General features: G+C 45.8%; 1 protein-coding gene across 1 annotated transcript in view; it reads right to left on the reverse strand.

Moving 5' to 3' along the window:
- Positions 1 to 218: 218 nt before the first annotated feature.
- Positions 219 to 21,096, reverse strand: part of LOC138492142 (trichohyalin-like) — a 782,601-nt gene continuing 761,723 nt past the window's right edge. The window contains exon 27 of the mRNA XM_069619133.1: positions 219 to 4,484. Within this exon, the coding sequence (XP_069475234.1) occupies positions 4,425 to 4,484 (60 nt within the window). The 3' untranslated portion in view covers positions 219 to 4,424. The remainder of the gene's footprint in view (positions 4,485 to 21,096) is intronic.

Genomic DNA, 21,096 nt, shown 5'->3' on the forward strand with positions numbered 1-21,096 from the left:
CAATCTAGCAAACTCCTAGCCCCTCTGCACTGGAACTCCTTTCCTCTTGCAATCCGCTCGACCACCACCTTTTCCTCATTCCGCACCTCCCTTAAATCTCTCCTTCTCCATTCTCCCCCTTGATAACCCTTCCCTTGCCTCCCTCCCTCCCTCCCTCACCTTTCCCCCCTCCATCCTCCTATTTCCCCTTCACCCCTGCCTCCCCCACCCTGCCCTATTCCACTGCTCTCCCTATTCCCCTCAGTTAATTGCTCTTCTTGCTGTTTTGTTGATTGATTCATATTGTTATTTGCTTCTACCGTTACTGTTTATTTTTATGTATTAAGTTGTTCAACTGTACAGCGCTTTGGTGTAAAGCGCTTTATAAATCAATAAATACAAATACAATGGTGCCAGTGATTCAGAGTCCTCATTCCCCTGGAGCCCTATGGGACTCCACAGGAAAGGGGACTAACATTTTGCGACGCCTTATATCCCAGGCCACGGGGACTTTTAATGTCCCAATGGCACAGGGAAGTCAGGCGGCGGAAACAGTGTTACGGGGTTGGCCGCAACCTGCAGGTGGCACTGGCTGGTTACCGCCAACCTCGTAATGAGGGCCCATGTTTCATAGTTTTAGGTCTAGTACTGAAATCTGCCCGAAGGATGCAGTAGTGTGCAAGAAGATAATGGGCCTCATTAGAAGTTTGGTGGGGCAGGAAAAAAGTGGTGGTAATTCTGATACCACCACTTTTTTGGGCAGTAACAGATTTACCACCCTTTTCCCCACACTGCCGAATATACACATTTGGAAGTAAAGTGGAGGATTTACTTCCAGCAACTAGCTAGAGGTCAATCTGCCGTTTTACCTCCAAAAATCTGAGGATTTACCAATGACTCCCAAAATGGGGAATGACATAGCCTTAACATCACTTGAAATCCTGTGGGAAACGCACAGGACCAAGTGGCAGCAACAGTAATCAGGTTTGGTCGATTTACCACTGAATTGCCACCAAGCTCGTAATGAAGCCCAATGCGTCCAAACACATTTAAAGCTATACTGTAAGCAAATCCTTGATACCTGTAGTGTCTTAAGACAAACCGCATATATGTTAGGCACTGGTGCATGCAATATGAGGAGGGCAGTAAGCGGACAGGAAGTGAACAAATGAACGATCAGTATTTAGAAGCAACATCTAAATTTGTAGTCCTTATATCAGCAACAGTAATCGGAAAAAAAACTTACATTGTTAGAAAGTGTGGCTGATGGCTTTGTAGTACTGCTCATTTTGCATGGAAGAGTCATTTAATTACAAATGTTAAATCTCTAGGAAGACTGGATTAATGCCATCTCCTCCATAAGAGCCCTCCGTTTCATTTTCTTGTGTACAACCTCTCAAAACCGTTAACTTTACCAGTTCACACAATGTAAACATTTAAAATCTCATTACAGGGAGGCATGGCTCCAGTGCAGAGAAGCAGGCCAAGGCCTGCTGAGCCCTAGAACAGCACAATGAGGAACCTGGCCCAGGGTAGCACCATTTTGGAGCTTGTACCACGTATCTATGGACAGTGCTGAGGCAGATTGGGATATGTCTTTTTTCTACCATGAGGGTCTGTGGTTTGCCAGATGAGTGCATTTGGAGTTACCTGCCCAATGCAGCCCCTGCCCTTGTAGCGATGGAGATACAAGCCTCCATGTTAAATAAGCCTCCACAGAAGAGGCTTCACTACCCTTGCCTACCCTGGAATTCTTCCAAGGATGTGAAATACCAGCTTTGCTGGCTTGGATGATCTTGGCAGGCAGCACTTGGGAGTTTGCTGGTGAATGATGGTGGCCACTATGTTAAAGTCAGTCAGGCCTTACTCATGGAACAGTTGATCGCTACTGTGCTGTGACCTGGTGTAGGGAGGGCAGTGGATACTGAAAGATTGAGTGTTCCATAGGACTGTCTCTTAATTCTGGTGGTTGTCTTTTAATCAGGGGTACTCCTATAATCTTCCCAGTGCCTGGTTTGTATAGAGTGGAAGTCCTGCCTGCTTCAACCATGGCACTGGTTGCTAGGCATGGTTACCTCCAACCCTACTGTATTCAAATTAGAAAGCTTATTTTGTGATTTTTGTGACAACTGTTCAGCATGACACACATGATTCAATTGGCCAATAGAAAATCTGACTTTTTGGCCGCTTGGACATCACAGAAAATGGATGCACAGGTTGTCGGCACACCACAGTCCACCTCCTCATCCTCAGAACATGCAATGATGGAGATGCTGTTAGAATTGAAAAGATCATCTCTAAAACAGATATCAAGCTAAATAAGCTGAATGAGGCTGCCATGAATAGAGTAGATTTTACCAAAGTGGAGCACACCACAATCATGCTACTAATAAAACCATTTGAGTGAAGCAGACAATTTGAAAGAAGGGTCATGTTTCTAGTTTGGTTATGGAAAATAGGATTTAAGATGTCAACTTAATGGCTGGACAGTAGGAAAAGGGTCTCAGATGAAATGGGTGGGTTTTCAGCAAGGAGTTGATGGTTCCTCTTGGAAGGACATTTGAACAACTTTGCTACAAGACAGATTAAGTTAGATGCAGGCTTTATCCAACTGACAATTGTGAGCTGCTCGAAACTTAAGGGTGGCGTAGAGGGGCAGGTTCGACCATTTTGGTTCAGTGGGAAAGGGTCCACAACAAATAGGATTTTGAGAGGCTGAGGTCCATGAGAGCAGCGCTTAAATGTGCCAGATGTGTGTAAGACCACTACCACCACAGTTGAAAGCCTTTTTTCCCCTGCCAAACTACGAGTGCTGACAGGGTCTGATACATTCTGGTTTAAAAATCCTGAGGAAGCAAAGGACTTGCTGGACTCATTTCAGAGGGAGTCCTATGTGGACGATGAGGCCGGTGGTTTGAGGACAGCCTTGTCAGAAAAGTGAGAATCTTGAAGGTTTGGGGGTATTTTTTTAGTCTAGTCTGGTGTGGGAGGTTTTAGGGCAGTTCATTTGGGAGGTTAGGATCTGAAGCTATGGATGGGATCAAGGTTAATACAATTTTCTCTGTATTAGTATTATTTCACCATATTACACTTCATGAGCGCTATAAGAGGGTTCCTTATTGCTTTTAGGATTAATATTGGGATAGATTTTCTGTACGTTATGCTCTATATATTGCCATTGCCTCTCGAGAACTATGGTGAAAGCAAAGGTTGACAACCTAACGTGAAATGTATTTTCTTTGTTGATTTAAAAACTGTGGTTTTGGAATATTGGTGTTTGGAATTTTGAAATTCTAATGAAGAAATATGTGAATACAAGAGCTGAAATAACAGAACAGAATGAGAGCATTAAATTGCACAACATGGCTCAATCGCTGATGAATGCAAGTTGCATGGTCTCTCCCACAAGTTTGCTGCTAAGGTAAACCAAAGTGGTCCTCCTACCTAAGTTGAAATATATTCAGAGAATCAGATCAAATGGGGAATATTGATTTTGACACATTTTGTTCATCTAAAATATCAATTTAGGTGGAAATCCTTGCAAAGTGGTCCTCTTGCACACGTTGACTTACGTTTGGAGAAAGAGGCATATTTTGTTCAAGAAAATATCAAGCAGGTGGAATACAGTGCCATGTAACATAATAAAACCTAATTGGTACAATGTAAAAGTTCATAACAAACAGTGCACAGAAATGAAAGAAATTACAGTATACATTGTAAATCCAGATCTACCCTCTGAAGTTCATTTGTGTTGGATGCCCTTTTACACAATTCATTAATCTTGTATAAAGCGCTTAGTAACAGAGGCCAGTTTCTAAGCGTGGGACTGGGATTCAAACCTGTATTGCTCTGCATTGTCTTGCTTCCAAGGCAAACGTATTGCCCCTGAGCTGTCCTCCAGGCCCAATTATACAAATAGACAATTATAAATGAAAACAAAGTTTGGATATTCCCACCACCAAAAAAATGTCTTATTACTACATATTGTTTATATCAATTGTGTCAATGGAGCTTCTGTTTGCAAAGTTTGCCGACGATCGCAAGACTGCTTCACAAACAAATGTGTTAAATTACGGATGCTGCATGGTTGTTCTTAGTACACACTTCCTGCTTGTACATCAGCTTCCCATGCACCTATACAGTTAAAAAAAACTATTCGTAGTTCAAAGGAAAAGCTCTGAAAAGGCCTAGTAAGTCTTGCATATACAGATCCTCTGGAGGGTGCCGGATTGCTTCAGGCAGCCGTAGCACAACTCTTCTTTCTTATACAGAGGCAGAGCCCCTTATTTACCTCGACCCATTGCAGATTGACAAACAATAGGCATGATCTTCTTCCTGATGCGTCTCTTGCCAGGGTTTATTCTGGTGGAGAAGGGTATTTTTATTCAATCCTCCTCTCGTTGGGGTAATACTGGTGAGTACTTGACGTGACTGGAGCTGAGAATTTATTTCCTGCTGCTTGCTCCTAAAAACTGTGAGAAAGAGTGATCCGAAAGTCTGTGTTTCTGCAAAAGAAACAAATATGAAGTTGGATGAAATCAGGAGGAGCTGATCACAGTGTTCAGTTTCATGTCTGCAGATTGAACTCTTTATAGAATCTCATTACGAGCCACAGCAATTCCTTTCTTCAAAGCCTAGATTACTAGTAACCCGACATTCCCAGGTCTAGTGCAATAACAGCTACTCCTGGATTCAGACTCATGTGACATCCTTACCCACCTTACCACAGAGGCAATACCCTGTCCAGCAATGTGCAGGGACCTCTAGTGAACCAGTGGAGAATCCTCTAAGGCTAACCATTGGGAAAGGCCAGAGAGTTTGGAAGTGTGTGGTGCTTGTGCACAAGATACCCAGTTTTCTAGCAGCTCCTTCTGTGAGTGGCAGGAGGCACTTTGTGCAAAGAATGTCACATTGGTGGTGGGGTAAAGGCCTGGGCAAGTGGGTTTCATCATGGATTGAAGAAGCCAGGTCCGATGGATGTGAGAGACAATTGTGTGTTATCCCTGTACTACCCTATAAACATGCTTGCAATAAATTAATCTACGCCTAGTGCATGGTCCTACCACAGCGCACCAAAGAAGAAATAGGGATGTTACATGAACATGTAAAGTCACAGAACTTTAAATGATGAACTGGACAGCTGAAGGTGTAAGGGGGCGTGGGTTTAACCATGACCTGGCTGAGGACTAAGCTTCCTTCATTCAGACCATCACATGAATTAAAAGAAGGAACTCTGTTTGGAGACACTTGCCACTTAAGAGGTTTTCATAGCTTGGATTTTCACTCTCCATATGCACGTTACAGCCATGTAATAAAAGGGAATGGTTAAGGATGTGCAAAAGTGTCAAGAGAAATTGTTAAGCACTCAAATCACACCTTAAGATGGAGAACAGCTGTACACCTTGTTTGTCTGATAGGTCCAGGTCTATGCAGACGGAGGATGTTGTGATTGGACAATGAGGATATAGCTGTGCATGACTGAAAGAGCTGTGGGATAGTTAAGAGATGCCCCTGTGAGTTAAAGGTGATATCTCAGTTGCAGGGGGCTGCTAAGGGATGATAGACAGATTTTGGTGGGATAGATTCAAAGACACTCACAGTCACTTACTACTTTAATAATCACAGAGGTCTTCTGTCATGAATAGATTATTGCCAGTTACTAGAATAATTAAACAACTGTGGATGTTTTCACCCAGAAATGATCAAATGACCAAATTCAAGCTTTTTTCCATGTTACCAATCACACAGGTTTGCTCTCAACCACAAATGAAAGTAAACACGGAATGCACATGCAAATGAGTCACAGGTAGATAAAAGCCTAACCATTGAATGCCATCAGTCAAGTAGTGATGTGATTTCTGATGGATACAGTAATTCCACCCACAAATTACTAATCTTTGAAATCTGTTCCAGGCACAGTCTGATCTGCCACTAGGTGATACTCTGTGCAGTACTGTGGACTCAGTCATGTCTTCTTGGAGCCCATTGTGCCAAAAGAGATTTCCTTGGTAAAGCTTAAGAGCAGTAGGAGGCTGAGTGTTGAGGATAGTTGAGAGTAATTGTCTCTGTAAGAAAGACCATTATCAAACCTACTCTTCTAAAGGATACATATCTCCCTCAGGAGTGAGGAAGGAAGGAGCTTGACACGAGAAGAACAAATGACTTACCTCATGATAAGGTTCTTTCAGATGGATAATCCTCCCACAGATAACTCATCTATGATATTCTATCCCCAGTGCTAGCTAGCTGCTTTGTGAAACTTGCCCCAGGCGGCACAGTGGGGTGCCGCATCAGCTCCGCTCTGCACCATTATGCTCCCCATGCCAGATGTGGCGTTGCTCCAATATATATGGAGCAGTTGTCCCACCTGGCCTCAGTTTTGTCCTTTTCCTCTAGCTCTCAACCCCTGATGGACCACAGAACAGATGAGGTGTATGAGCTATCCGCCAAGAAGTGCAGATTGGGAGAGCAGAAGGAATCTGTGGGAGGAGCATTCATCAGAAAGAGCATTACAGAGAGGTAAGTAATTTTCTCTTCTAATGGATTCCTTCCTCCCTTAGATTCCTCATCTATGATAGACTCCCTTAGCATTATGTAAATCCTGAGGAGGGAGCAGAGCGAGGGGACACAATCTAAACCAGAAAACCCAGGAGGACTGCTCGACCAAAGCGAGCGTCCTGTCCGGACAGGTAATCCAAGCAGTAATGTTTGACAAATGTTTGCAGCGACGACCATGTGGCCACTTGAAATATCTCCAAGATAGGTACACCCCTCTGCAGAGCAGAAGTGGCAGCCAGGCCTCTAGTTGAATGGGCCCCAAGACCCTCAGGCACATCCTTAACAACCAGAAGAACAAGTTACTTACCAACTGTAACTCTTTCGATTGGATGTTCCTCCCACGTATTCCTCATTTTAGATATATGCCTACCTTCAGCTTTGCTGCTTCGGAAAATGTTTCTCTCTCCACTAGAGGGCGCTCCACTCGAGGCCGTGGCGTCGATGTCCCTCAGCAGGATCCGTCGAGCACCAACGTCATCCGCTGTATAAATGCCTCGAGCGTGCCCGTTGGCCTCAGTTCTGTTTTTTCATGTATTATAGCCCATGGATTATAGTTAAAGGGCGTGCCTCTTTTGACCCAGGTCTTAAAAGAATTTAGAGTGTAACTCACAAACTGTAACGTGGGGTAGGCTGGGAGGGTCGATGAGGAATACGTGGGAGGAACATCCAATCGAAAGAACGTTACAGTTGGTAAGTAACTTGTTCTTCAAATGGATTGTGTCCTCCCACGTATTCCTCATCTTAGATAGACTCCCAAATCAGTTTTGTATTGGAGGTGGGAGTACAGAAATTTTAATCATGTACAGAATGAAGAACTGATTTAGCGAATAGACCTCCTTGAGAAGCAGTCAAATCTAGAGCATAATGTTTTAAGAAAGTGTGCATGGGTGACCATGTGGCTGCTGCGCAAATATCTTGCACAGGGACACCCCTTTGAAGTGCTGTCGAAGTTGCCATGCCCCTGGTTGAATGAGCCCTCAGCTCATCTGGCGGTTCTTTCCCAGCCAATCTATAACATTCTGTTATAGTTAAAATTATCCATCTAGATAATGTGTGTTTAGTTACAGCAAGTCCTAGTTTGCGGCCAGTGTATCCCACAAAAAGTTGATCACACTGACGTATTTTTGCCAATCTTGAAATATAGAAGCTAAGAGCTCTTCTAGGATCTAATCTATGTAGCCGTTTCTCTTCCTTACTTGCTTGAGGGGGAGAATAGAAAGTAGCCAGTGTTATTTTTTGTGACAGGTGAAAATCTGAAAGATTTTTGGCAAAAAAGATGGTTTTACTCTAAGGACTACTTTATCTTTATAAAAGATGGCGTGAGGAGGACCGCTAGCAAGCGCCTGTAACTCACTTACCCTGTGGGCTGATGTCATTGCCACAAGAAGTATTGTTTTTAAAGTAAGCAGCCTCAATGGACAAGAATGTAAAGAGTCAAATGGAATACATGTGAGGAACTTTAGAACCAAGTTTAAATCCCACACAGGATCTTGAAATGGTATCGCGGGAAACACATTATTTAGGCCATTTTAATTATTAAAAGGTATCTTAAAGTAAGATTCTTCCTCTGAAGAGCGCTTAAAAATGGATAGTGCTGCTAAGTATCCTTTTATCGTACCAACCTGGAGCCCCAGATTAGCCAAATGTAATAGAAAAGACCATACTGTGGGGATATTACATTGAAATGGGTCCACATTCGTTGCTCTGCACCAGTTACTGAACTTGTTCCAACGACACTGATACAGAGATTTAGTTGCTGACCTTCTGGCCGAAAGCAAGATCTCCATTACGTTATCCGGAAGGTCCCAATCCTTGTATCTCAACCTCTCAGAAGCAATGCGTGAAGGTTGAGTGTGTTGACCTCTGGATGGAGAACGTGACCTCCGTCTTGCGAGAGAAGATCCTCTCTTTTTGGAAGACGTATTGGAGGGCAGATGGACATGTCCAGAAGGTCTGGGTACCATGTTCTCCTGGCCCAATCCGGAGCAATTAGGATCATGGTTTTCCTGAACTTTCTCAACTTCCTGATTACTTGAGGGATCACAGGGACTGGAGGGAACGCGTACAGAAGTGGGAATTCCCATTCCACCACAAACGCGTCCCTTAGAGCTCCTCTCGGGGGAAATTCCCTTGAGCAGTACAGTTCGCACTTCTGGTTGGCACCGGTCACGAACAGATCCACTTGAGGGGTTCCTCAAAGAGCGAAGATCTCTTGAAGGACTTCCTGAGCTAGCTCCCACTCGTGGGACACTGTGCTCTGCCTGCTCAGGTGTCTGCCGCCGTGTTTTGCTCTCTGGCTAGATGAACTGCAGACCGAGAGATCCCTTCTTGTATTGCCCAAAACCAGAGCTACATTGCTTCTCTGCACAGTGGCAGTGACCCTACTTCTCCTCTCTTGTTGAGGTAGTACATGGCCACTGTGTTGTCCGTCATTATTAGGACATTCTTTCCCCGTACAGAGGGCAGGAAGGCCTTCAGCGCTAGTCTGTTTGCCCTCAGCTCCAATAGGTTGATTTGCAATTTGGACTCCAATGGAGACCAACTACCGCTGATAGTCAGATCGTTGGCGTGAGCTCCCCACCCCGTGAGTGAGGCGTCTGTTACTACTGTTATCTCTGGCCATGTTTGACAAAAAGATTCTTCCTTGAGGCTTTGTTTCCTGGAAGCCCACCATTGTAGATCCTGTGCTACTCTGGTTGGAACATGCAATAGATCTGACATTTCCCCTGAAAATTGAGACCTGAGAGCCCATTGAAGGGATCTCATCCTCAAGCTGGCTTCTGGCACCAGAAAAATGCAGGATGCCATTAGCCCAAGCAACCTCAGAAAATCTAAGTCCGGTAGATACTGGGCATTCTGGAATTTTATTACCATCTGCCGAATGTGGTGAGCTCTCTCTTCGGGAGGCGAGGCTTTGCCCGAACAAGTATCCAGGACTGCTCCGATAAACTGGAGTTTTTGTGATGGTATCATGTTTGACTTTTTGAAATTCAGAGAAAACCCTAGTTTGTGAAGGAAGTGGCAAGTCTTGGACAGATGATCCTGGGCTTGTTCTGGAGAACGTGCCCTGATCATCCAATTGTCTGGATAGGGGTAGACTTGGATTCCCCCTCTCCCGAGACTCGCTGCCACTACCTCCATCAACTTGGTGAAAACTCTTGGGCGGAGGTCAACCCGAATGGCGGAACTCCAAATTGATAGCAAGAATTGCCAATCGCAAACCTCAGGTACTTTCTGTGCTTGAGATGGATTGGCAAATGAAAGTAAGCATCCTGAAGATCCAATGACACCAACCAATCCTGGAGTTGGAGAGCCTGAAGAATCTGAGAAAGTGTGATCATCTTGAATTTGTCATTCCTGAGGAACTTGTCTTGTTCAAGTCTCTCAAGTCCAAGATGGGTCTCAGTCCACCGTCTTTCTTTAGAATGAGGAAATATGGGGAATACCAACCCTTGTTCCTCTCCGCTGCAGGTACATGTTCTATTGCACCTTTCTGTAGCAGGTTTAAAACTTCCTGCAACAAGAGCGGATCTGGATGTTTGACAGAGTTGTATCCCGGTGGGTGATTCTGAGGTTTCTTTAGAAAGGGAAGGCAGTAACCTTGGGATACTGTTTCTAGTGCCCAAGCATCTGAAGTAATGCCCTGCCATTCTTTCAGATGCTGTGAGATCCTGCCTCCCACTGTGGTCTTGTGGGTCAAAACCTCAGAGTGGTTTTGCAGCCGCTGCAGCAACAGCTGAAGAGACAGATGCCGCTGCTGGGGCAGATCTAGCACCTTTTCCTCGCCCCAGAGGAAATTTTCTTTGACCTCTTTGACTGGCCTGTCCCCTTCCTTTTCCAATTGAGGAATAAAAAAGAAAGTGACGACCCCTCCAGGAAGATGATCCTTTGTAGGGGCATTGTTGAGGTTGTCTTATAGCGACAATGAGCGATTTTGCCACCGCTTTGGAGGTCTGCAGCTTCTCCAAACTTTCATCTGCCTTGCTGCCAAACAGCCTCGAGCCGTCAAATGGCATATTAAGAAGCCTGGATTGTACGTCTGGTGCAAAGCTTGACTTTGTTAGCCACGCAAATCTACGTAGCACTGTGCTAGATGCCATGGTCCTACTGATACTGTCAGCTGTGTCCAAACCTGACTGAAGGCATTCCCCCGTAGCCTCCTTGCCATCCCTTATTATGGCTAGGAATCCATCATGTTCCTCACCTTCTGGGATGTGCTCAGCTGCCGCTGACATGCAGTCCCACAGGGTATATGTAAATCTTGCAAGGGTGCAAGTTACATTGGTGGATTTTAAAGCCATGCTTCCCGATGTAAAAATCTTGATGTTGTAGCTACAACCTTTGATATTGTCGAGGTAGCCTTCAAAGGAATCGTCAAAGGAGTTGTTGAGGCCATCAACGCCGTCGAAGGAGTCTTTGAAACTGTCAACTGTACACTCAACGTCTTTTTAGGTGGAGTCATCGACGCCTTGTACTCGACCGTCCTCGATGGCTTCGAGGACGCCTTCGACGCAGCCTTTGAAGACGTCTGAGAGTTTGACGCCATCTTTTTTACATCTACCTCTGATTTATGCACCAGTAGGCTTTTTCCATGAGGTGTCTGGGAAGAGTCCCTGGATGACATCCTCGACAACTTTTAGTCGGATTTTCTTGTTTTAGATCTTCCCCTATCACTTTTCTTGTAAGCAGGGGCATGGTCTTCGTCAGACTTTTTTGAGGGGGTCTGGGCCGCGTTCTCAAAAATCTTTAACATAGAAACCCTAAAGGCTTCCTATTTTGTCGGAGAGTCATGTCTTGAAGGACATGTTATAACTTCCTCAGATGACGTCGAGGAAGAAGAGGGAGATCGGCGTCGTCTTTTTTTCACCTTTTTGGAGGTCGAAGAAGAGGACTTTCCTGATCTGCTCTTCGATCTAGATTTTCTATGATGTTTCATCGAAGACTCAGCCGAGTCTTTTCTCCCCTTCGACGAAAACTTTGAGGATCCCTCCCCCACCGCCAGTTTACCTCTTCGTTCTTTTAAGGCCTTATGGGTCATCAACTGACAAGAACCGCAGTCATCTATACGATGGTCGGAGCCGAGGCACCAGAGGCAATTTTTATGGGGATCAGTCAGCGATATCTTTTTCACACATTTCTGGCATTTCTTGAATCCAGTTTTCAGTGTGGAAGGGTTCGATGAAGACATTATTCACACAAAACTGAAGCGCCGTTGTAACTATCCGAAGCAAAGCTAACGGAAAAACGGAACTGAGGCCAACGGGTGCACTCGAGGCATTTATACAGCAGATGACGTTGGTGCTCGACGGATGCCGCCGAGGGACATCGATGCCACGGCCCTGAGTGGAGAGCCCTCTAGTGGAGAGAGAAAAAATTTCCAAAGCAGCAAAGCTGAAGGTAAGGATATATCTAAGATGAGGAATACGTGGGAGGACACAATCCATTCGAATGTAGCATTCTGAGATACAGAGGATGACCCACCATGACATGGTCTGTTTAGTCAAAGCGATGCAAGCACAAGCACCTGCATAACCTACAAAAAGCTTGTCATCTTTCCTGATGTCCCTCATCCGATATATGTAGTAGCTGAGGGCCCGCAGTGGGTCCAGCCAATGGAATCACTTATCCATCTTGGAAGGGTGAGGTGGAAGGAAAAACGCAGGGAGATGGTTCTTCTGAGAGAGATGGGATACTAAAACAGCCTTAGGAAGGGGAGGAAGGTCTCACTCGTAAGTCACCTTCTCCTTGGAAAACAACATGTAGGGAAGTGTAACAGACAATGCCTTGACCAAACTAACCTGTCTCATGGAAGTGGTGGCCATTAGGAAAATCCTCTTAAGCGTGAAATACAATAACAAACATGAAGACAGGAGCTCAAGCTGAGCTCTCATGAGGGAAGTCAACACTAAATTCAAATCCCAAACCAGAACAATAAGCTGGTAAGGGGGAAGCTGGTTGCACAATTATCACAAAAACTGTATACAGTGGGGACTGTAGAAAAAGAGCCTTGCTACCGGGTCCTTTTAAAAACAGAGATGGAAACCGGGAATCGCTTTACAGTGCCAATATGCAAGCCAGTTGAGGCTAAAGAAAGCTGAAAATCCAGAGCAGAATAGGTAGGACAGATAAAGTATCCAGACCCTTCTCCCCACGCAAAACTGAAAATGTACACCACCTGCAGGCATAAATGGATTTAGTGGCTGGCCTCCATGCTGAAAGGGGTACATCCAGGACATCATCTAAAGGCAACCAGGGCCAGCCTGATCACCCGAAGCTTCAGCAAGTTAATGTGTTTCTGGGCTTCTGTTGGAGATCAGAGTCAGCACACCGTAAGGTCTAATAGGTCAGCGCACCAACCATTCAGGGACGTGTCCTTAACCACCATTAATTGGCGGCAGGGTTGCCAAACTAAAAGCCCCTCTCAGTAGGTTATCTCACAGGACCATCACATAAGGTCACTAGGCACGCCGTCTGAGACATGCAAAAGATCTGGCATGTTGCCTGGGAATTGAGATAACTGACATTGAAGTAGCCACTGTAGCAACCTCGTGCTTAGCCATGTCTCTTGCACCATCAGTATGCATGAGGCCATGAGTCCTAGTAGGACTAGCTTCTTGGACTGAAAGATCTGAAACCAAACCTCAGGAGGGAAGAACCTGCCTAGGGAAGCGTCCAGGACCATACTGATGACACATAGGGACGAGACTGCGAAACTTGGCACTATTTGAGGTTCATGGAAAAGCCAAGTCTCTTGGTCTCCCTGTCAGCATGCAGGTGGTTTTGAAAGGTCCACCGCATACTCTGGCTTTCCCATTGGCCTAAAGCACTGGGGCCTCCACTTGCGGGCTGAAGGGAGTAATGCTACTCTCTGGTGGCCCTCACCCAGGAAGTTGGTCAGTTCAAACTGAAACTTAAGCCTAGTAAGATCTGATAAACCCAGTGTTTACAACACCTTCTGAAAAGAAACATGGGGTTTTCCCAGAGTCAGCACTGAAAGGATGTCCAGCTACAGGGAGGTGTTGAGGTCGCTGGCCTCCTAAAGGCTGTGCCAAGGTCCAGCCGATACTTCCCTCACCATAGACCTCTGGGAAATTACCCTGTGGTAATGAGGTTCCACCCCAAAAGGGATAGGATCACCCTCTGCATCAAAGATGTCAGACATCTTTAACATAAATCTGCCTGACGGAAGCAGAGCATACTCCTGGGGGGCATCCGTGGCACTAAGCGACCCTGATGGTAACACTGACTGTGGCAAGGCGGGGGGGAACTGGTGCTGAGAACTCGATACCCAAGGGTAGAGCAACATAGTACAGAGTTCGAACTGTGTCCGTTGGAGCCAGGGCTGAGACTGTAGGTGTGAGATGGTAGTCTTGTGAAGATTACCTACCAGCTTTCTCAAGTGTAGTGTGTCCTGCCAGGGCCACCAATATCCAAACCGGCAGCACCGGGGCTTGGTGACAATGTCTAGCATCTTGAGTTGGAATTCTTCCTATTCTTCTTGGGTAGAAGATCGGGTGGGAAACAGCTCATGTGGAGCCAATTCCTCTGAAGTTTCTGGTATGATGGCTCTTCGATAAGGAAGAAGAACAATGTTGTTTGGGGGGAGGGATCTCTTTCGGTCCTTCTTCTTGTGTTTTTTGACCAGAAAGTGGTTTTCTTCCCTTCTCCATTCCATGCCAGGAGACTTCAAGGGGGTTCCCTTATCATCACTCTGGCCAAAGTTGAATCCATTTGCCACACACTCCTATAGGACCTTTGGTTGTATGGATTGGCATGACACGCAATCCTGTGGATCATGTTCGCCCCCCAAATGGGCAGATCCTGTGGGGGTGGGAGACAAACATTGGTCTCACGCAATCCAAACAGTGCTTGAAGCCTGAGGCCTTCCCAGGGTCAATTATGATGCAGGGCCTATTTAGCAAAACAGCGTTCACGAAGTGTTAAGAGTGCAGAGAAAAAAAGGTTCCATGTGTTAATACCCCCGCAAAAATATTGCCGTAAAAAAATATCGCCATATTTTTGCGGCGATATTAAGGCATGGAACCTGCAGGGGACACCCCCGCAACCCCTGTATTATTTTAAAAGGAGCAGGGCAAACCCCTGCAAACCCCGCTCCCAAAAAAACCTAATATTATCCCCACAAAAAATATTGCCTATAGCTATTCCCGACGACCATATATATGGCGAGATTTTTGGTGGGGATAAGGTTACCTGATACCAAAAAAAAAGGAACGAAGGTCATGGGGTAAGGCGTAGTGCACGTAATGGCGGAAGTGGAGCTGATGTGAAGCTGCGCAGTTCCCTTTGGTGGCAAGCAAGTTTCCAAAAGGCAGCTGGCACTGGTGTTGGAATACATCTGAGGAATCTGTGGGAGCAAGGAATCCATTGGATACCCCAGATAAACCAGTCTTCATGCCTTAGCATCCTCTTCAGCCAGATTGTTGAGGTTGTAATGTATGGTGAATGTTTACAGGGTGCCTGACAGATGTCCAGCAATGAAATCCCTTTCTGAAGGGCTGAAATAGCTACCTTGCCCATTGGTGAATGTGCTTAAATCTGTCCCATAAAGCCATCATGGGCGCAAATGGTCTTCGTTACACTTTGTACGCTTTAGGCTGGAAAATGTCCATTAGGACGTAGGGCTTTTGCTGAACTGAAGGGAATGGAACATGCCAAAAAGTTCCCCGACTGTGCCTTGGAGGGATGATTGGGTTGGCCAGGGGAGCTGGGTGCCACCACCCACAGCATGATCCTGGGCCCTGGGGTTTTGTGGGAAGGATGCCACAGCCAACCCCACCATGCCCTGAGCTTAATGCAGGGGTTTCTCACTGTTATCCATATGCCCTTCTGCCTGTTCTTTTAAGAGACCCTGGTAAGAGCAGAGAAGTTGATAGAAGACATTTATCAATGCCCAAGGGGGAACTATCCACTCCCACGATGGTGGGGAGACGAGATGTGGAAGTATGACTTAGAGATATATTGAAGAATCATGAGGGAACGAGAGAAACACTGTGGATACGGTTTAATGCACCGAGAGAATAGGCTATTTGAACATGGTAGGCCACAAGCATGAAAGGCAAAGCACAAATCTGCACTGCACAGCTTCCTCGGACTATCCCTTCTCCACGCATGCATAAAACAGCATATAAAGATGGCTGGTGGCCAATGTAGCAGATTGGTCCGCAGCACTGCACTGTGAGTTACTCAATTGCAGGGTTAAGGGGCAGCGCCAAGAAGGTGTCGGAAGAGCCACACACTAGCCAGCCTGACTCCATCACAGTACAGTTGAGAGAGGGCAATCTCAGGGCCCTTTTCAAAGACAGCATTTTGGGGGAGGGTATAGAATGTGCTTGTAGAAGGCGCACAAGCATGTTTGCAGAAGGATGGAGGAGGAAGGAGCAGAGAGAGTTGGAGCAAGAAGCAAGAGGTTGGAGAGAGGAGTGTAAGGTGGCGCAGTAGAATGATAGATGATGGAGGTTGGCATCAGGAAAAGGGGAGGATGTGGAGACAAGGAGGGTGGAGGTGAAATCAGGAAAAGTGAGGAGGAGGAGATTTGTGAAGAGGTTGGAGGTGAAATCATGGAAAATGAGGAGGAGATTTGTGAAAAGATCAGAGGTTAAATCGGGCAGAGGGAGGAGGAGGACATTTGTAAAGAGGAGGTTGGAGGATTATCAGAAAGAGTGAAGAGGAGTTTTGTGAGGCAGAGGATGGAGACAGTATGAAGAGGAGATATAAAGAGTAAGTTAGAGAAAGGAAGATGATAGAAAGAGAATGGAAGGAGGTCATGGAGTGCGTGGCAGATGCTGGGGAAATTGTGGTTGGGAGGAGAGTGAGGCAAATCAAAAGACTAAAAGGGGGATCCTGGCAAGCGTGGAGGAATAAGTACTTGGCAGAGCATCAAGGAGGTGCAGGTGAAGCTTGAGAATAGTGAGTGGAGGAGAGAAGTACAACAAGAGGGTCCCATAGATGCAAGCACATGGCGAGATGTTGAGGGAAGAGGTGAGAGTAGGCTTGTGGACAGTTTAGTGAGGACCCTGACAAAGGGAAATTGTGGGATGACAAGCCTGTGGGAACTTTAAGGTGGCCATCTGTGTCATTTGAGCCCCTAGCCTTTGAGATACTACAGCCTTGCTCTGATTTCTGGTGGTCAACCAACTGGATACTGCAACGCAACCCTTGAGACTGAGGAGGTTGGTCATACCACCAACTGCAGAGATGGAATAGAGTTCAAGAAAGCAGGAAGATCAACACTTCGTCCCATAGACTTTGAGTGACCCAGGGAGGACCTGGAATTTCATTTTGAGAAACTGGATAAATACTTTTGTTACATTGAACTGAGAATGACAAACCCGCTTAATAGTTTTCTTGTGTCAACAAAATATGTGCAGAACCCCAATAAAACCTGTTATGTACGCGTGTTTTGACCCTTTGTGGAATCCGCTCGGCTTTGTGAAACACTGCTAGGTTATCATTAGTCCTTGCCACGAGGTTCCCAACTGCCTCAAAGACTGGGCAAGAGCTGACACAGCTTCTGTGCCATTCTCTGAGCCCAGAGATGTGTCCAGACCAGATTAATAGCATCCCGAAGGCCATCCTCTTGGTCAATAAAAGAAAGAGCTAACTGACCTTCTGGAACGCATTTTTTAGGCACAGAAAAATCCCTGAGCTCACTACAAGGATGCAAGCAAAAAACAATGCTTTCACAGTTGCCATTCTCCTCCTTGTCAAAATATGTACTCTGAAAGCGCCAAAACTATGTGCGCCCAACAACTAGTACAAAGCTTGAGACTTTCATCTCTTGTTCAGGTGCCTTATTGGCACCTCCTTCAGTGGAGCCAATGGCGCCAAGGAAGTAGCAGGAGGACAATGATCCACCAGAAGTAAGGACAGACTTGAACTCTGCTGGTGCAGGAAGGAAAGAACCTGAAGACGGGGTTACTCTGTCTACAACCCAAGACTATGGAATCTCCTCCCCATCAACATCAGCCCCCTTGCTTCAACATTTCAAGAAGGAGCTCAAGACACTTCTCTTCAAGGAATGGCTCCTAACACGTAGGCCTACACACCCTCCACTCCCCATCCTACCTGAGACTGGGTGATCCTCAGAACTGCCAACACTGTCCTTCGACCACAACAAGCAGGTACTTTCTGTGGACCGGTACTATGGGCACATGAAAAAACATGTCCTGGAGGTCAAAAGACACAAACCAGTCATTGTGTAACAATGTGCCCAAAACCTGGGACAGAGTCACCATCTTGAACTTGTATTTGTATTTGTTCAGGCCCCGTAGATCAAGAATGGGCTTTAACTTGCCTGGTTCCTTGTTTGGGATTAGAAAATATCTGGGGTAGATCCCATTAGAACAGCCCTTTTTTAGACCATTTAATCCACTTCCAGGAGTAGGTTTGCTTGGTTAACCTCCTGTTGTTGCAGCTGCAGATAGTCTGGGGTAAACGTCAAGAAAGGGAGGCTGTAACCCTCTTCCACAAATTGTAGGGTGCACAGGCCGGTAGTCACAGCCCTTCACTCCTCCAGCCCTCAACAAAGTTCCCCAGCCTGCTGCCACCAGCATTGTGTGGACGATGGCATATTGAAGTGGATTTTGTGGATTCCCTGACTCTGAGATGCAGCAGGTGGGTTTGCTACTTTTCTCTGGTGCCTGCCTCTCAAAGGTTTCCTGAAAGATGGTCTCATTACTGCATACCACTGGCAAAAATGCAGATTCTGCGTTAAGATTAGCATGAGCTAATAATGCTGTGCTGCGAAGAATGGATTTGGTGTAGCACATAGACCCAAAGATCAAATGGCATAGACTCTGAATTTCTCAAGAGATCCACATTGTCCCCCAAAAACTTTTGTAACCATGTCCCAGACAGGGACAATCACCCAGTGCGTCTACAACAAAACAAGGTCACACTTTGTCTAGCCACAAAGTCCACTATGTCCAAATGGGCCTCAATTGTGTGTCTTGGAGGCCTCAAACCCCCTATTTCATAGCCTTTTGGCTTTCTGCTAGCAAGTAGTAAACAGAGTTTTCCACGTCCTGCCACAAAGCAAACTGATAATGACCGACAGGAGTAGTCACAATGACAAACCGCAAGGCCAAAGATCCCGATGTTAAAATCATTTTGGCCTTGGCGTCACTCTGCTTTGGCTCCTTGTCCAGGGCAAAACAGGAAAAGGATTAGGTTGCGCCCTAGAAGTTGCAGCATGAACCACCATGGAGCCCGCAGCCAGGTGGTCCAGTAAGTATGAGGGTTCCTCTCTCCCTGGCCTGAACGTCCTCACATTTTCGGTTGAAAGCAGGAACAGACATTGCTTTAAGGCTCCAATTATGAACGTTTGGTTGAAGGCATTAATTAAATGTGAAGAATTGCTAGCCCTTGTGCGTGCCATCGGTAAATGTGTGTTTCTCTCCCTGATCGAGCAAGTCTGAAATTCACATTAGGGCCCACATGTACACAGTCATTGAAGACAACCTCAGGTGATGTATCCAAACCACGGCCACTGGCAGCCTGAAGGTCTTTCAAGACCACAACCACTACTGTCTTCTGACCTCTCTCCGAAAACTTCAGACCTTTAACTAATGCTCCGCCCAGTCTCTGATGTCAAAATCATTGACATCATCGCTGCTCAACAAGACATCCACTTTCTTATGCGATTCCAAGGCCTCAGCCTTCACACTAAAGCAAACAGGCTTCCAAATAACCAATGGCTCAGCAGAAGAGCCCCAGACAAACAGTTCCACAAACAGTTTTCAGTTCCTCATTCTTGGTGTCAAGAGTGCCCGAAAGAACTGGCCCTGCAAGGCCCTCCAGCTCTGGGTCTTTGGATACACACTGCGCAGCAGGAAATGTGGGAGTGGGCAATGTTAGCTTTTGTTGCATTTCTGCAAACAAAGCCAACATCCCGGGTTAGAAGGATTTCAAGTTCCCTTGTGCTGCCGAGGCCACTGGTGTCTCTAGCTCCTTGACAGCCATCACTATTGACCTGATGGATGGGGTCCTTGAACACATCAGTTGTCTTCTTCTTTGTTTTGTCTGAGATGCTGTGTTTAGAGGGCTGAAAAGCGCGTCAAGTAAGATATCTGTCTGTGTTTATTTTTAGGACCAGGACAGGGGCACCTCGGCTGACCCTTTTTTGCCAAATCCTGGGACGTCATGACCGTTCATGGGATCATCTAGCTTTAGATGTCTTATCTTAGCATGCTTTGCATTCCTCACTGTCATATGAGGCACCTAGGCGCCACATGGAGCAGTTATGGGTGTGACAAATGGACAATGTCCTTTGACACTTGCTGTAAGCTTTAAAACCCAAGAGACCTTTCTTAATTTTGTCAAAAATAACATATAAAGCTAATCAAACTAGAAAAGGAAAAAAGTATTCAAACTTTTGGAGCATCCCGGCTCTGAGCATGTTCCAAAGTCCTGTAACTTGTGGCTTCAGAATAGGAACTGTTGGGCTTAGGAAGACAGTGCCATATGTACCCTGCACACCATCACTTCTGGTGGAGGAATGCAGGGCTTGCCCTTGCAGTACCACCGGTATAGGTTTCTGAAGTCTCAGTCTACAGGCTGGACATTTCAAAGTCAAGGAAATTGCAGAGGTGATAGTATCCAATGGAAGGCAAGAGCTCAGCGGATTGAGTTAAACGATTGAAGCAGCAAAGGTCAACAACCCAAGCAGGGCAACTTTGACTAGGAATAGTGCAGACTTTCCTCCCTCTCTGTCCTCATCTTTAGAAATATATGGTTGGTGTAGATGCTGCTGGTTCTGACATTTTATTATCCTACTTGACTTGTTTGATTAGTATGCACTTTGCACAATGAGAATCTCAGAATACAGATGCCTACTTACTGAGTCATCAATCTCAGATTAGAAGAGAAGCAATTGTGGACTAGAGTGAGAATGAGCAAAATAAATCTATGTAGCAGCATGAGAGAAGCACTTGTGTAAACGTTGCAAAAACTCTGACTCAGTATAAGGAATGTTTGTGGATTCTTGAAAGAAAGAAAACATAAGTTGGAAAATCTGGCTAACTCAAGCAGTGAGGCATTTGAATGGGTAATTGTACGGGAACAAGGTGGATACGTACGATGGGGTTTACAACTTCGTCATGCTATAGCACATTTTGGAACCCTGTTCCACAGTCAGTCCCAAGCTGCTAGCAGTGCCTGCTGAACAGTGGAATGCACACAAGGTGAACCAGAAAAGGCAATGCCTCGTCAAAACACAGGAAGATAGCCGGAAACCGCTAAACCCCAAAACCATTAAAACCAGATTAGCAAAACTGATAGTGGTAAATGCAAAGGGAGTGGGTACAGAGGGAAACACATCCCTTGGGTTTGGTGGTAGTAAGACCAATGCCATCCATGCTGGGATGGTGGGGATCTTACACCCCAAAGGAGAGATCACTTGCAAATGTGTCCATTCAACTTGAGGAAGAGCCCACAGGGATCCGCTCTGTGGTAACTATAGAATCATTGGGTCTCTTGGAAATATACCAGCATGTATTCGATGGTAGTGCAGAAAAAAACGTTTTTGCATACAGTGTCATT

This window comes from Ambystoma mexicanum, chromosome 10 (genome assembly GCF_040938575.1).
Source record: "Ambystoma mexicanum isolate Mex_15411 chromosome 10, UKY_AmexF1_1, whole genome shotgun sequence".
NCBI classification, from domain to species: domain Eukaryota; kingdom Metazoa; phylum Chordata; class Amphibia; order Caudata; family Ambystomatidae; genus Ambystoma; species Ambystoma mexicanum.